This window comes from Neophocaena asiaeorientalis, unplaced genomic scaffold, assembly GCF_003031525.2.
Source record: "Neophocaena asiaeorientalis asiaeorientalis breed wild unplaced genomic scaffold, Neophocaena_asiaeorientalis_V1.1 scaffold87, whole genome shotgun sequence".
Classification (NCBI taxonomy): Eukaryota; Metazoa; Chordata; class Mammalia; order Artiodactyla; family Phocoenidae; genus Neophocaena; species Neophocaena asiaeorientalis.
In genome coordinates, this window is record NW_020175432.1 from 3,405,933 (window position 1) to 3,423,080 (window position 17,148).

A 17,148-nucleotide genomic window follows, 5' to 3' on the forward strand; every position below is an offset into this window, starting at 1 on the left:
CCTGGGGGGGGGGGGGGAAGAGTAAACTGAGGCCCTGACCTCAGGGAGCCCCTTGCTCAAGTCTGACCCACCCCACAGGCCAGTTTTCAGTTCTGGAGGGCGGGGGAGTGTGGACCCCCGGCAGGCAGGGGTGTGGACGCCTCCCACAGCGGGTGCATACCTGGGGGACCTGCAGGGAGGAAGGGGAAGCTCCCTAGTGGGGGTCCTGGGGTGGCAGTGGAGCACGGACTCTGCAGGCTACCATAGAGGCCTCTCTGTGGAGAGACAGGGGAAAGGGGAAACTGAGGCCCACACCCAGGCCACCCTGCCCCCACAGCCCTTCCACACCTTCCCCTCACTCACCGAGGTGCTCAGTCCCCCTCGGGCCCCAGCCAGGCCACCAGGCAGGTCTGGCCTCCTCCCATCCACTGCCAGGTACAGGGGCGGTGGTGTCTTGCTGCCAAGGTGGCTTGCTGAGAAGAGAGGGTGCGCAAGGCCTGGGGAGCAGGAGACCCCCAGAGAGAGGGCAGGTGGCCATGTCATCTAATGGAGTCTGAGGTCCAGAGTGATGCCCACAGCCAAGCAGGGCCAGAGCCAACATTCCCACCTTGCACAGCCCCCCTGGGACCACCACCCCTCCTCCCCCAGGGCCTATGCCCCATGCTTACCTGGGGGCCCAGCTTTAGGGGCTCCTGGACGGAAGGGGGATGGGCGGCTCTGGGCAGGCAGGGCCTCCCCAAGCCCACTGGGGTCGCAGCCTGGTGGGGGCAGGGCCCCATATGCCATGTCAGGGCTGGGCATAGTGGGAGCTGCTGGCTGAGGGCAGAGAGGACAGGATTGGCTGAGGAATGTGGAAATGAGGGCATCAAGTCCAAGACAGAAAATCCCAATGAGTTCAGTCGCCAGCCTCCACCTTCTGTAAGTCCTCACTACTCCTCCCTCTGGCCTAATGCCACATGGCTGGGGGAGCCTGTGTCTGCCTCTGTCGCTCCTTGACAGCTAGGCCCAGAGCTGAGGCTTCTTAATCAGCATAGGGTTGACCCTGAGGGGGCTTCCCAGGGTGTTTGATGAATCAAAGAAAGGAAGGAACTGGGACTTCCCTGGTGGTACAGTGGTTAAGAATCTGCCTACTAATGCAGGGCACACGGGTTCAAGCCCTGGTCCGGGAAGATCCCACATGCCACGGAGCAACTAAGCCCGTGTGCCGCAACTAATGAGTCTGCATGCTGCAACTACTGAAGCCCATGTGCCTAGAGCCTGAGCTCTGCCTCAAGAGAAGCCACTGCAATGAGAAGCCCATGCACCACAACAAAGAGTAGCTGCCGCTCACAACTAGAGAAAGCCCACGCACAGCAACGAAGACCCAATGCAGCCAAAAATTAAAATTAAAATTAAAAAAAAAAAGGAAGGAACTGTCTGCCTGTTGAACTCTTTTCCATCCTTCAAAGCCCCTGCTATAATGCCCACTTCTCCAGGAAGCCTTCTCTGCCCACCCAGGCAGAAACCTGACCCCAAATTCCATGATTCCTGGTCTTAAGTCTCTCTCTCAATCTCGGCCTCAGCCATTTGGACCTCAGAAGTGGGGGAAGGGCCCCATTCATGGCGGGGCAGGGAGTCACTTACGTAGAGCCGGGGTCGGGGCAAGGCTGGGTCACCCCCATCACCTGCCAGCCTCCGCAGCTTCTCTCCTGGCCCCTCAATCACCTCCTCTGGCTCCAGCTCTTGTCCATCAAGGCCCACGCCCCTCCGCTTCAGTGTCTGTGGAAAGGGGAGACAACAGGGTGACACTCCCCCCATCCTGGCCAAGGAACCTGGTTCTACGGGAGAGGGGAGGACCTATCCCATCCAGCTCTGTGGGCAGGCAGGGTGCAAGCACAGCCTGCTCCAGCCAAATCCTATTAACCAAAACCCCCAGTGAGTTATCACCTAGTAAGTTCCAACTATGTGTGAGAGAGGGACTGTCCTGCCCTGGGACCAGAGAGGCCCGGGTCACACAGTAGAGGCCGAGATGCACCCAGGCCTGCTGGGATTATCCTAACACTGCTTCTGAGTGTGATTCAGTTCCTCCATTCTGCACCCAGGTGCAGCCTCGGAGCCTGGCGTGCAGTAGGTGCTTAATAAATGTCAGCTGACTGAGCACCTGAGGACAACTTTATAGGTTCTCCTAAGTTGCCACCCACATAGGAGCAGTGACCAGCACACTCCTGGACCCCTGCCTCTCCTGTGCCAGCTTCTCCCCACCCTCTGCCACATTGGGGCTTCCTGGGTGCAGTCCTAGCCCGCTGCTCTCTCCAGCCCAGTGGCTTTAGCTTCCCGCCCTGGGTAAAGATGCCCACATCCAAAGTGACAGTGATCTTGCCCATCCTGGGTCGTGGGTGTGAGGGCTGCCCAGCTAATGCAGGGGCTGCTCCTGCCTCTTTCTCCTGAGGATACAGCAGCTCAAGCAAAAACATTCCTGGGGCTTCCCTGGTGCCACAGTGGTTGAGAGTCCGCCTGCCGATGCAGGGGTCACGGGTTCATGCCCCGGTCCGGGAAGATCCCACATGCCGTGGAGCGGCTGGGCCCGTGAGCCATGGCCGCTGAGCCTGCGCGTCCGGAGCCTGTGCTCCACAACGGGAGAGGCCACAGCAGTGAGAGGCCCGCGTACCACAAAAAAAAAAAACATTCCTGGACCTCAGTGAGGTCTGTTTGCTTTGTGGTACCTTTTCTTCTCTGTGTCTGAACTCACCAAATGGGTAACAGGAACAAATGAGATGATGTGTGTGAGGGGCACATAGTGGGGCCCTCGATGTTTTTTATTTCCACTATCCAGGAAGTTGCCCCTAAAAGGGACACTCTATTACCCCAAACCTGCTTTGACTAGCAGCAAAGCCAAATTGCAACGCTCATCTTTTGTGCAAACCAAGAGTCCCTAGGCTCTGAGTGAGCAGAGTGTGCTGGGCTTCATGAGGCCAGGGAGGTGGGTCCCAGGGGTACCTCGAGGATGTCGGTGTTGGTGCGGCTCTCGTGAGGCTCACTGTACTCTGTGTACTTCAGTAGCACACGGTCCATGTCCGTGCTGGCGTACTGGAAGAGGCGGTTGGCGCTATTGAAGATGATGAGGGCGATCTCACAGTCGCAGAGTACACTTAGCTCATAGGCCTTCTTCATCAGCCCAAACTTCCGCTTGGTAAATGTCACCTGGACCCCGGACCCACAGGCGGGGCAGGAGAAGACAAAGATTTGGGATGGTGAGAGGGGAGGTGGAGGGGCCTAATTGTTGCCTGAACATGCCTCGTGATTCCATGCCTTTGCATGTGCTGTTCTTTCTGGCTATACTACTCCTTCTCACTTCTTAACATGGCAAACTCCTATCGATGCTTCAAAACCCAGCCCAAATGTCCTCTCCTTTGGTAAGTTTACCTTGGCCTCCAGGCAGAGCCCACACTCCCTCTCTGAGCTTCCCCAGTTCTGTGTCTCTCTCTGGTCCGGCGCTTTGAGTTGGGTGTATTTGTATTGAGTTCCATCTCCCCTGTGACTGGGGCTCCAGTCATCAAGGAGAATCAGTGAAATAACCATCATGAGAATGAGTAAAGGCTACATCTCAAACTCCTGACATTGCATCAAGTCTCCTTATTCCCTTGCAGTTCTCCCAGATGGCCAGACCTTTGCCCAGGCCATGTCCCCTGCCAGGAATGCCTTTCCCCGAACAACTGGCCCACCCACTGAACTCACCTGCCGATTCCTTTGGTCAAGAATGCGTGAGATCTGAATTTTCTTCCTCCCCATTGTCCCAGGCTGGGTGGAGTGTCCTTGGTCTGGGGGTTGGGGGGGCGGGGAGGAGAAGAGGACAGAGTAGGTGGGTGGAGAGTGGGGACAGGCACCCCAGTCTACCCCCTATCTTCCTCCTGCCCCTGCCAGGTGCTGAAAGGGAGATGATGGGGAAGATCAAGGCAGGCTGGGTCATCCCCACAGCCCACACCCTCGACCAGCCCAGGATGCAGCAAATGCTCATTGAACACCTTCAGACCAATGTTTTATAAGGAGAAGGCTGACCAAGGGGGAAAGATTGAGAGGTATGGGTGCCCCCACCTGAAGCTTTAAAGCAAAACAAGCTGGTAACTGTGGGACCTAGAGGGAGCCTGACCCCGTGTCTGTGCAGCGGGGATAACAGTGTGGTGCATTGCCCAGTGCTGCTGGAGCATAAAATGAGCTAACCCACAAAGGGCATTCAGATCTGCCTTGCAGACGGCAGGTGCTGTGTATGCACTGCTGTTACAAATACTGGCGACAGCTTAAAAGGTCTCGATAGGCCAGGTTGGAGGGCCATCCAGTGCTGGTACCCAGCGGTGCTCAGTGATCCTGAGCCTCTGAAAGTAAGCCTGGTCCACACAGCAGACACTTTTGAACTCATTCAATCCCACAATAGCCCTTCGATGAGCAAGGTTGAGGGCTGTGGTTACCAGAAAACATATATTAAAAATATATAAAACATATATTTAAAAACTGTATTGAGGGGCTTCCCTGGTGGCGCAGTGGTTGAGAGTCCGCCTGCCGATGCAGGGGACACACGTGCCCCGGTCCGGGAAGATCCCACATGCCCCGGAGCGGCTGGGCCCGTGAGCCATGGTCGCTGAGCCTGCGCGTCTGGAGCCTGTGCTCCGCCACGGGAGAGGCCACAACAGTGAGAGGCCCGCGTACCGCAAAAACAACAACAACAACAAAAGAAAAACTGTACTGAGAGTGGAAAAAAGACTAGAAGGAAATGCTCAATCTGGGAGTCAACGCTGGGTGGAAATTTATGGGTGAGTTTTTTCCCGATTTTAAAAATTGAGATGCAATTCACATAACATAAAACTCGCCATTTTAATGTGAGCAATTCAGTGGCATTTAGAGCATCCACGGCGTTGTACAACCATCACATCTATCTAGTTCCAGAAAATTTTCATCCTCCCAAAAAGAGACCCCAGCCCCATTAGCAGCCACTCCCCATTCCCCTCCCCCCAGCCCCTGGCAGCCACTAATCTATGTTCTCTCTCTATGGATTTGCCTGTTCTGGACACTTCTTATAAATGGAATCATACAATGTGTAGGCTTTTTGTCTTTTTTTTTTTTCCTTTTTGATCTTTTGAATTTTCTAACATTTCTCCCTCAGTGATTATAGATTTCTATTTTAAAAATGGTGTGTGTGGGGACTTCCCTGGTGGTCCAGTGGTTCAGACTCCACGCTTCCAGTGCAGCGGGCGCGGGTTCGATCCCTGGTCGGGGAACTAAGATCCCACATGCTGCGTGGTGTGGCCAAAAAATAAAAATAAAAATAAAATAAAAAGTTGGGGGGAAGCATAAGAGAAACCCTATCCCTGCCCCACCATCCAGCGGGAGGAGGGGGGAATGCCCTGGAAAGACTTAAGCTTGGAACCCTCAGACTGGGGGATGGGGTGGGCCCAGGCAAACTGGAGAGAAACTCTGGAATCTTCCCCATGGGGATCTTGGATCTCCCTGGTGGGGGCCCCAAGGGTGAGAATGGGCAGCTCAGTGAGGGCAGCATGCACCCAAGACACGGTCCAGGACTTTCCCAGCAGCCCTCATGCAGGACTCCTTGGAATCAAGGAGTCATGTTTCCTGTTCAGTGGCACCCACCCCACTGTACAGACAGCCACTCCATGGCCCTCGAGATCCCCTCTGCCAACTCTATGACCACACTCCACTCCCCCAACCCTCCCATGTCATAGGTGGTTGAGGCCTGCCCAGGGTGAAGTGGGCCTGCTCTCAGGTCTCAGCCAGCCTCTGAACAGAAGAGCGGTCTTTAGCAAGGGAGGCCTCTCCCTCGGCCTCAGTTTGCTGTTCTGTGAATGGGGTGGGTATGAAATACAGAGTACCTGGCACAAGGCCTGGAAATGAGCTCTTGGCAAGTATAGGGAAATGTAGGCCTGTCTCTGGGAGTAGCCATACCTGCTTCCCACACCCCAGCCCGAGGGGTCTGAGCAGGGTACCTCATCTTCCCACAGACCCAGGGCTGGAAGTATGAAATGCCCCAGTCTGTCATATGTGGCTCGCAGACACACCCTACACCTTCTCTGGGTTGGGTCTCTGAGCGGTCACAGCTATGCAAATCCCAGGCCAACGAAAGCCCCCATCTCAGCCCCCCAGCTCCAGCTTAACTTGCTAAATTTAACCTCTGGGGCTAATTTTAATCCCCGGCTGGAATCAGGCTAGTTCCCACGGCTGGGGTGCATTATCCCCGCCCTGACAGGTCCCTGGGGACAAGGAGGGCACTGGCTGGGAGGTCTCGCTGCCAAGATGATTCAGGAAATGCCCCCCACGCCTGGGGTCCCATGGGAACATGGGACTTGGACATGAGTCTCTGGGCCTGGAAGATCAACTCTGGCCTCTTCTCAATCTGTCCCCATTTTAGACAAGGACATCCTGGTTAGGGCAGGGTTCACATAATGGGGGAGTCCCAAGAGTCAGAAGGTCAGGGGGAGTTTCTCTGAACTGAGACCAAAGAACCAGACAGGAAGTAAGTTCCAGGCAGGAGTGGCAGGTGCAAAGGCCCTCAGGAGGGAGGAGATGCACCAATAAGACTGGAGTGAGGGGAGGGTGGGAGGGAGGGAGATGCAAGAAGGAAGAGATATGGGAACATATGTATATGTATAACTGATTCACTTTGTTATAAAGCAGAAACTAACACACCATTGTAAAGCAATTATACCCCAATAAAGATGTTTAAAAAAATAAAAAAATAAAAAACATGCTATCTGAACAACAAAAAAAAGACTGGAGTGAGGAGGCCAGCAGGAGAGGCTGCAGAGGCAGGGCCACTCCGGGTCCTCTGAGCTGCAGGGAGGCCTGTGGGTTTTGGTCTAAGAGCAGTATACAGCCGTGGGAGGGCTTTGAGCAAGAAGGCACACGACTTTTGGGGCTTCCCTGGTGGCGCAGTGGTTGAGAGTCTGCCTGCCGATGCGGGGGACACGGGTTCGTGCCCCGATCCGGGAAGATCCCACATGCCGCGGAGCGGCCGGGCCCGTGAGCCATGGCCGCTGAGCCTGCGTGTCCGGAGCCTGTGCTCTGCAACGGGAGAGGCCACAACAGTGAGAGGCCCGCATACCGCAAAAAAAAAAAAAGGCACAGGACTTTAAAAACTTGGCCATGGCTGCCATGGGGAGTAGGACAGTTGGGGGCAGGGGTAGAGATGACAGGAAACTACCGGGAGGCCAGGGCTGTGTCCATCTGGGCAGAGACTGGGGCTGAGGCCCCCTCTGTGCTATGCCTGAATCTTGCACTTTAAGTCACTGTACTCTAGGGCTCTTTGGGTCCTCTAGAAGCCACTAGGTCCTCTGCCATCTCTGGAGCCAGGCCGGACAGGTGAAGATGGACTTACACAGGGGTTTGAGTCTTCTGAACTTTGATGACCTTGGAGCCCCCAATCCTCACCCAGGAACCAAAGTCATCCCCTGCCCTGGTCCTTGAGGGACCTACCCAGCACAGAGCTGACCATGCCCCTTCACTGTTCAAGCACTCCTCATGGCCCCTCACTGCCCTCAGGAAGAAGGAAGCTCCAGTCCTCTGCCTGCCATTCAAGGCCCTGCCCCAGGGACTCCCCTGGTGGTCCAGCGCTTAAGACTTCGCACTCCCCAGTGGTTAAGAATCCGCCTGCCAATGCAGGGGACAAGGGTTTGAGCCCTGGTCTGGAAGATCCCATGTGCCGTGGAGCAACTAAGCCCGTGCGCCACAACTACTGAGCCTGCGCTCTAGAGCCCGTGAGCCACAGCAACTGAGCCCGAGTGCTACACCTACTGAAGCCCACATACCTAGGGCCTGTGCTCCGCAACAAGAGAAGCCACTGCAATGAGAAGGCCGCGCACCGCAATGAAGAGTAGCCCCCGCTCGCCGCAACTAGAGAAGGCCCACGCGCGGCAATGAAGACCCCACACGGCCAAAAATAAATAAATAAATAAAAAGAAAGAAAAATATTAAAAGAAAAAGACTCTGCGCTCCCAATGCAGGGGGCCTGGGTTCAATCCCTGGCCAGGGAATTAGATCTTGCACACTGAAACGAAGATCCCACATGCTGCAACTAAGACCCGGCGCAGCCAAATAAATAAAATAAATTTTTTAAAAAGTAAGAAAGGCCCTGCCCCAATCAGCTCCTGCCCATCGTTCTCTACCTTCAACAAAATATCTCTGCCTGAAAAGCCCTTGTTGCCCTTTCTGCACCTGGCCAACTCCGATTCACATTTCAGAAACCTAGCTCAAAAAAATCCATTCCTCCGTGAAGCCCTCCCTGCCCTCACTCTGGTCTCCCAGAGCCTCCATCCATCCCCTCCAGTTCTGACTCTGTGGGGCTAAGGGGGTCGTATATCCAGCTCTCTCCCTCTCCCCAAGACTGGAAGACCCTCAGGACAAGTCAGAGGGGTGACTGGGAAGATCTGGTGAAGGGAGCAGGTCAACAGGGACACATCTGAACTCCCCCCAGCTTCCCTCAACAACTTCCTCTCAGACTCCCCCAGCTGACTCCCTACCCAGAAATACACGGGCATGCAAATCCAGCCACTCAGCGTTGACCTGCCTCAGGCCCAGGTGTGAAGGGCCAGCCAAGGAATGCGGAGGCAGGCGGAAGGCCCAGGGTGTGCATATATATTTGTACTCACATGCAAATCCCCACCCCAAGCAGCAGACAGACCTGGCGGCCCCTTCTCCAGATGTTGGCGTGACCAGAACTGCTGGGGGGAGGTGGTGGTGCGTGCTGAATCTGCAGGGCACGAGGGGGGAGGCTGAGGTTAGGGGAGTACTCTTCTGTGCGCATGTCCCCCCCACCCCCACCAATGTCCAGCTAGAAAGCAGAGAGCTTATGGCATCTGCCCAGCAGAGAGGCACAGGTGGACTCATCGACCCAGGAAAGGGAAGAAGAGTCAGGAGAAATCCAAGAGGGCGTCTCAAAGGAGGAGGCATGCAGTTGGGCCTCAGTGGAAGGGCTGGATGGGGCCCTGAGCAGATGGACAGGGGAGTGGGCATTTGAAGTCAAGAGTCCAATACCTCCCACCCCTTTCTTTGCCCCCCATACTTGGCATTTATCAAGTGCCAACCATTGTGATAAACTGACCTCAAAAGAAGTAGAAAGCTTAAGTAGACCAATGACCACAGAAGATTAGAAAAGTGACTTGAGACCTACCATTAAAAGGACAACAGGCCCCGATAGTTTTATGGTTATTTTATCAAATCTTAAAGGACAGGAAGGCGAAATGTTCTTTAAACTACCCCAGACCTTTGAAAACAATGGGAACTGCCCAAGTCATTTTATGAAGCTCTTGTAGGTCAGAACCTAAGTCTAAAAAGAGAGAAGTATTGACCATGAAAGGGGCAATGTTAGAAGCCAGGGATTTCAAGGAAGATCTCTCTGAAGAGGTGACATCTGAACTGAGACCCAAAGCCCAAGAAAGACACAGCCAAGCAAAGGAAGAGTCAGTTGTGGGGAGATCTGGTGCAAGGGTGTTCCTGGCAGGGGGAACTGCAAGGGCAAAGGCTCAGAGTGATCATGAGTTTGGCATTTTGAAAAAAAGCAAAGAAATCTCTATAGCTGGACAGTGCGAGCAAGGGAGAGAGGGGAGGGGACTGGTGGTGGGGAGAGTTGTGGCACTTGGATCACATAGGTCCTTGTGGGCCACAGTGACGAGTGTGGGTTTTACTCTGAGGGCATTAGGGAGCCACAGAGAGCTTGGAGGCAGGGGAGGGTCAGGATATGATTTTACAGTTTAAATAATCCCCTTGTACCTCCATGCATTGCTGGTGGAAAAAGAAAGAAGTAGAGCCACTCTGGAAAACTGTCTGGCACCTACTAAAGCTGAACATGCATCTACCCTTTGACCCAGCGACGCTTCTCTTCAACATTCACCTAAGAGAAAAGTGTCCATGTTTTACCAAAGGACACAGATAAGAATGTTCTCAGCAGCCTCATTTGTCATAGCCCCAAATTGGAAACAACTCAAATGCCCTCAATGGGAGAACTGGTAAATGATTTTTGGTAGATTCTATGCAAGACTACTATACAGCACAGAAAAAGGATGCATTCCACCTCCATTCCACCACATAGGTGAATCTCTCAGACCATGTGCCAGTTCAGCAATACTGGGCTCCATAGAGAGGACACACCATGTGATTCCATTTATATGAAGTTCCAGAACAGGCAAAACTCACCTACAGTGATGGATATGAGCACAGTGGCCACCTGGAGCAGGTACTGTGACAGGACAGCGGGAGTCCGGGGACTGGGGTGTCCTGTTCCCCGGGCCAGGACCTGGATACATAGGTGTGTTCAGTTTGTGCAAATTTTTTAGCCCTACTCCAATGATTTTTGCATTTTTCTCTATGAGATTTATCTCAACCAAAAGATTTTTTTAAAAAACCTCATCCCTGGGGACTTCCCTGACCGTCCAGTGGTTAAGACTCCATGTTTCCATTATAGGGGTCATGGGTTCGATCCCTGGTCTGGGAACTAAGATCTCACATGCTGTGCGGCGCGGCCAAAAAAACAAAAACCAAAACAAAACCCAAAACAAACCTTGTCCCTAGTCATGGCTGCCATGAGAAACAGCACCTGTCTGCGCAGGAGCAAGGTGGCCGGGAGAGGCTGGGGCAGGTGTCTAGGTGGGAGATGTGGGGCCTGAACTGGGACAGGGGCTGCAGGTAGGCAGAAGAGGATGGATTGTTTGGCGACCAAGGGGACAGGACGTGCTGGTGGCATATGCCTGGGATTGGGAGGGGGCCTGGGGTCTCAGGCCTGAGCGTTGTTCTGGAGGGGGGAACTAGGGGTACCAAGGAAGATCTCATGAGTGCCTGGAGCATCGTAAACTCTCTAAGGTGATACCTGTGGTCACTAAGTCCATCAACAAACACCGCTGCAGTCCTTCAGGCCATGACTGTCATCTCTCTCTACGAGGTCTCTTAGCCCCCTGGTGATGGAGATGGGGGTCTGGAAGGAATCCCACCCTCCCACTGACCCTTCACTGCTGGCCTCTCCCTGTGGAAGGACTCAGTTTTCTCACCTGTAAATGGGAGCGAGAATCCTTCTCCCACCAGCTGGGGAGGAGGGGGCAGTGGAGGGATCTATCAACCTTGGCTTCTGGCCTCCCAGAAGCCAGAAGGGAGAGGGGCCTTGGAACTGAGGATGCTGAGTCAGCGTGCCATCTTGCAAGACCACAGTGACACTTACTGTGACACGCTGGGCAACATCAGACCCCTACTTCCTCCCCCACAAAATGGGTCACAGAATCCTGATATAAAAGGCTTTGCAGTGAGGTTTGAGAAAAGATCAGGAAGAGTCAAGTTCCCCTTCTTGCCTCCCAGTGGGGCTTTAATGGAGGGACAAGTGGCAAAGTCACGCTGCCAGACCCTTGAGCTCAGAGGCCTCAGTTTGGTGGGGGACCCAGGCCGGCGAGGAAAGGAGAGGAGGAAAGGAGAAGTGAGAGGCAGGTGGGTGGCCTGGGGGAGATGAGGGCCCGTGGGACGCGGCGAAGCGGGGAGGGGGCGCTGCTCCTGGGCCCTGCAGCAAATTAGGCCGGTGGCCCCGCCTCATGCAACCCAGGCGGTGGTTTCATCACCTGCTCCCCAAGTACCTCATTACAGGCGACAGGAAGAGCCCCTTGGAAAGTCGGGACCCCCCCTCCCCTCTCTTGAGGGCTCCAGCGGCTCCCACCCCAGCTGCTGGCGACACCCCTCCTCCCCGAGCCGGGGCCCTGGGCCGCCTTCTCCCCTGGGAGCCTGGGGAGATGGTGGCCCAGGTAGCAGCGGGCGGGGCGGGGGGCACTGTGGGTGACCTAGGGGCTGGCTCAGCCCACAAGAGCCCCTGGAGTCCCTCACCTGCCCTGGGGAGAAGGCGGGCTGTGGCAGTGGCTACTGTACAACCAAACTTCTCTGGGCCTCAGCTTCCTACCCCAGAAGATGCGGAGGGTCGGCGACACCTCCCTGAGTTGGGGGGCTCCCTGGAGATAATATCGCCCTCTTTCTCTATGCAGGCAGCTTTTGCCATCACTGGGCCTGACCCCTCCCAGAAGGCCTTGGGGTCACCTCTCCTCAGCCCTGGGCTGCCCAGCTCAGAGTGAGGGCCCCGGGCAGACCCAGGAAGGGTGCTGGGGACAGGGGGTCAGGGAGAAAGCTCTTTCCTCCTACGTACAGATGAGGGGGTTGGGAGATTCCCCTCGCAGGGAGACCCCCCCAAACACATGCATCACCCCCGACACCCACATACATAAGTCCCCAAAACACATGCAGTCCACAATACATGCAGACCCCTCAGACACACACAGAGTCCCCCAACACCTGCCGATCCCTCGAATGTACACAAACCCCCAATATATGCAGACGCCCCCAAACACACGACCCTCAACAACATGCAACCCTCCTAGACACACACAGAGCTCCCCAAACACATGTAGACTCCCCAGATCCATGCTAGTCCCCCATTATAAGCAGGCCCCCAGACACAGATAGGGCCTCTATCCCCTGCAGGGGTATCGCCCACCCTCTGGCTTCCTGAGGCCGGGTGGGAGCACTCCCCAGGGGAGAGATGTGGGTTCGGGGCTGGGGGTTCTGAGGGTGGGGTGTGAAGATCTCAGGGATCGCACGTACGGACACTGCATGGGGAACACAAGCTATGCTGGTGCAGGTGGCAGGGGGTTGAGGGGATCTTCGGGGTATTCCTGGGGACTGTGGGGGTCTGAGGGTGGGGTGTGTTACCCACGTGTGGCTCTGAATCCCAGAAACCCAGAATGTTCCAGCTGGAGGAGGCCCTTTGCGGGGGTCCCTTTGTTTATAGACCTCTCTGGCACTCATGGGGAAACGGAGGCCCAGTGGGGGACCCTCAGACCCACCTCCACAGACCCCTCCCCAGGCCTGCTCCATGAGCTGAGAGGTATGATGGCCTGGCTGTGGCTATGGGCACAGCCAGATGGGGGTATCCACTCCACTGTACACTCATTGCCTGACATGCTCCAAGCCTCAGTTTCCCCATTTGTACAATGGGCCCTGGGGGGTGCCTCAGGCACTCACCCACCTGTTCCTCTACTTTAGACAGGCCTCATCTACCAGCAGATTCCCAGCTCACCTTCCGCCCCTTTTCAGGCACCTGAAACACCAGCCCCAGACAGACCTGCCACTTTCCCATTGCCAGGCTTTTGCCCCCGCTGTGCCCTCTCCCCGGAACGCCCTTCTCAGACTCACCCAGGTCTGAGACGCTGCTACATGTCCTTCAAGCCTGGGCAGAAATCTCTTTCTAGAGGTGCTAATTTCCCCAGACCAGATTTCTCTTTCCCTGTGTCACTTAGTCCTACCAGATATTTTTGGTGCTTCTTTGTTACTTTCTTTGATGATCCTGTTGCCCCACTAAGATGTCCGTCCCACGAGGGCAAGGATGGAGCCTTCCCAATGCCCGCCACACAGTAGGTCCACAATCACCCTTCCTTGAATGAATGAGCAAACAACTGCTTAACAAACGGAAGAAACATCGGCAACGGGTTCCGTTTTCTTTTAAATACCTCATGGTTCACAAAACAAACTTGAGGTCCCATCTGGCCCACAGGCCGCCAGTTTGAGGGGGCCCCTGCTCCCCCACCCCTCTCTAAACAGCCCACAGCACGACAGCCCACCGGATGGTGCTCAAGCTTCTCTCAGGCCAAGGGGCTGACCCTCTGAGGGTTCCAGTGCCCGCCGTGGAAGGAAACTATGTCCCGGGGTCATGCAGGACCTGGCTGCCCTCACTGTCCACCGAAGGTCCTGCCAGGAAGGCCATTTCCTCTTTCATGGCCACTGCAAATGGCCTCCCGTGGGGCTTGGGACTCCTACCCCTGGCGCTGAGAGAGACCGTACATTCAGAACCCAACTCTGCTATCTCACACAGGTCAGAGCCCTCGGCCACTGAAGGCCCCCAACGATGTCCCCTAAGCTGCAGTGGCAGCTGTAGGAACGACCCAAGGCTTCTCTCTCTTTGTTCCAAAGAAAGATCTCCCCGTAGGGCCCCATAAATTCATCCCCAGAGGCCCAGGCCTCCCAGCTTGGGGAATTAGCACATCTGTCAGAGCTGAGAGGAAGACACTCAGCCCATAGCCCAGCAGACCCAAGACGAAGCAGGTGGGGAACCCAAGATGGGGCCTTTGAGGCATCCCTGGTTCCCACTTTCTTCCCCAAGAAATGTCTGGGAGCTGACCAAGGTGCCAAGGACGCAAGGGCAGGGAGTGGACAGACCCGTCTGACCTTTCCCATTGCCCAGTCTGGTGGGGGAGACGACAGACACGTAAACTGTCAGGGACAGAGCCCTCACCAATGAAATTCTATAGGGCAGGGGTCCCCAACTCCCGGGCTGTGGACCGCTACCGTCTGCAGCCTCTTAGGAACCTTGCTGCACAGCAGGAGGGGAGTGGAGGGCGAACAAGCGAAGCTTCATCTGCCGCTCCCCATCTCTCACATTACCACCTGAAACATCTCCCCTGCCCCCAGTCTGTGGAAAAATTGTCTTCCATGAAATCGGTCCCTGATGCCAAAAAGGTTGGGGACCACAGCTATAGGGGGAGGCAGTGGGGGAGGTGGCAGGGGAGGGAGCTGCTTTGGAAAGATGGGCCAGAAGGGACTTTTTGAAAAGGGGACCTCAAGGACTAGAGGACACCAGCCATGAAGGGGTGTGGGTGAGAGACTGCCTGGTGGAAGGAATGGCAGGTGCAAAGGCCCTGAGGTGGGAATGTGCTGGGTGGGTTCCAGGTGCAGGCGTGGCTGGTATTGCCAGGTATGGGTGAACAAGGGGCATCTGGAGACAGAAGAGGGCAGGGAGGCTGCAAGGGGCCTTGGGGATCAGGGTGAAAGAGTGGGCTGTACAGCAATGGAGAATCATGGAGGGTGTATGAACGGGGGAGGGGGGTGGCTGTGGTGCTATTCAGGATTTTCAGCAGACTCCGTGGCTGCTGTGGTGAGAAGTCCTTTGGGAGCAGGAGGCCAGGACAGTGTCCAGTGGGAGAGGGTCGGGGCTCTGATTGTGGAAACTGGACAGAGGCAGGCCTGTGCCCACAGCAGTGACTCATTATCACAACTTGCCTGGATTGTTCCCTTCCGAGGACCCCACCTCAACCTCTGGTGAACCTGAACCTGGAGGCGATCAGGACAGGAAAGCTGACAGGCCTGAGGCTTGCTTGGCCCCTGGTGGAGGGTGGGGTGAGGGTGGACCTGGATGGGGCTCACAGGCACGTCCACTCGGTCATAGTTCAGATGGCACCTCCCGTTACTGAGTGCCTGCTGTCTTCCCGGGCCCATGCTCCACCTCATTTACACACAGGACCAGCTTGACTCAGACAGCCCAGTGAAGCGGAGACGGCTGCCCTGTTTTATACAGGAGGAAGCAGGCTCCTTCCCAGGGCCACACGGTGGGACCCCAGATCCTTGCTCAAGCATGGGCTTATACCACAGGGCTGTCCGGCCGTGCCCCAAACTCACCCCTGCCGACCCAGTCTGGGAAGTGGGCCTGGGCACCAGTGGGATCTGAGACACTCATTCCTGAGTTCCCTGGGGCCAGTGGGCAGCCTCACAAACCCCCCCAAGATGCAGGCTCAGCGAGGACCTTTGGGAGGCTGAGAAATGGGACCCAACCACTGTGTACACCCCACTCGGATTCATGGGCCTGGGCTGGGGTGACCTCTCCAACCCCACATGGGATCCCAGGAGTGTGCTAAATACTCTCTGACAAATGACATCTGTCTCCAGGTGCATATGTGCCTCTAATATTCCAGAAGGTCAGACCCCCAACATGTCTATACTCATTCCATCTGAGTTGGGGTGGCAAATGATTTTAACCCCCTTTCTCCTCTAATTCGCATTTTCTAGATGTCTGCCTGGTTGGGTAATGATTTAATGAAATCAATCATTAGTTGGAGATGGGAAGTAAGATCGGGCTCAAAATGCTCAGGTCACAGGGTCAGAAAGGGGTAGCGATTTGTCTGAGGTCACACAGAGAGGAGAGAGGAAGCTGGGGCCCCTCACTCCTGGCTTTAGTTCTCCTAGGGGCTGAGGGGCAGCCTTGAGCCCGTCCTTTCTCTGAGGGGCCTGCGTGTTTCCACCTGGCCTCAGTCTTCCCTCCTGCAAAGTGGCCGCTTCAGACCAGATAGCGAGTTCCCAGCTCTCGCAGGTGAGACCCTAGGACTCTAAATGTCCCAAAATTCCATTCCCTGGAGGCCAAGATTCACTCCTGGACTCAGACAGGTAGTGGAAGGCAGGTATGGGGACAGGAGGGCGCAAGGCTGACTTCTCCCAAAGCTCCTTTGACCTTTGAAATCAAACCCCATACACTTGTCCTTCCAAGTCTAAATATTTTTTCAAACCTCGTTTCCTTCACCCCAAGAGGCTGAAAGTTCTCATCCCCGACGCCAAAGACCCAGAGGTCCTGACCTTCCCCAGTGAGGATTCTCAGTTGGTCAGACAGAAGGCCTCAGCTATTTCTGACTTCTTGGGTCTGCAGCCTGGGGACTGGGAATAGCCAGGGACCCCAGTTGGCAACGTCTGCTGCCCTGGACCCTGAGAGGCAGAGGGTGGGGACCATGACCATGAAAGTAATGCAGCCACGGGCTTGTCATGTGCTGACAACCTCGGAGGGCTGTGACTATCCTTCCTATACCCATGGCCCAGATGGGACACTGAGGCACGGGGAGGAAGTGGCCCAGGCAGCTGTGGTGCCCCACTCAGGGCTCTGTGCCCACCATCCTGCCCTCAGCCACAAAGGCATCCTGTGGGCCCAGCTGAGGCCCCACGTTCACTGCATGAGGTGCAAACCCCATGGGGTGGATGAGGGTCATGGCGGTCACAGGCACACGTGGATGTCATGCCACTTGCAGGTCTGGGGCCACGACACACAAGGGCACACCAACAGCAGGAAGGCATGGGGTCATGGTTGTGCACAGGGGGCTCCAGGATGCACAAAGGGATGTGACCCAGGAGAGGGGACCACTGTAACTCACAGTCGCATACCAGGGGCTCATGGCACCACAACTTTGGACTCACAATTCCCCAACTGACCCAACCCTCAGACACATGCCCTTTGGACACACAACCCCTCAGACATGACACACATTCCTTCAGACATAACTCCTGGACATGCAACCCCTGGGACACTCACCCTTTCGGACACACAACCACTCAGAACCACAACCCTTGAAACACCCC

General features: G+C 55.6%; 1 protein-coding gene across 1 annotated transcript in view; it reads right to left on the reverse strand.

Moving 5' to 3' along the window:
- The window catches only part of MEF2B (myocyte enhancer factor 2B), a 20,437-nt gene that overhangs the window by 2,503 nt on the left and 786 nt on the right, over window positions 1-17,148 (reverse strand). Inside the window, 8 exon segments of the mRNA XM_024767479.1 lie at window positions 161-254; window positions 343-476; window positions 648-795; window positions 1,603-1,737; window positions 2,956-3,159; window positions 3,694-3,776; window positions 8,610-8,710; window positions 10,153-10,252. Coding sequence (XP_024623247.1) covers window positions 161-254; window positions 343-476; window positions 648-795; window positions 1,603-1,737; window positions 2,956-3,159; window positions 3,694-3,747 — 769 coding nt within the window. The 5' untranslated portion in view covers window positions 3,748-3,776; window positions 8,610-8,710; window positions 10,153-10,252.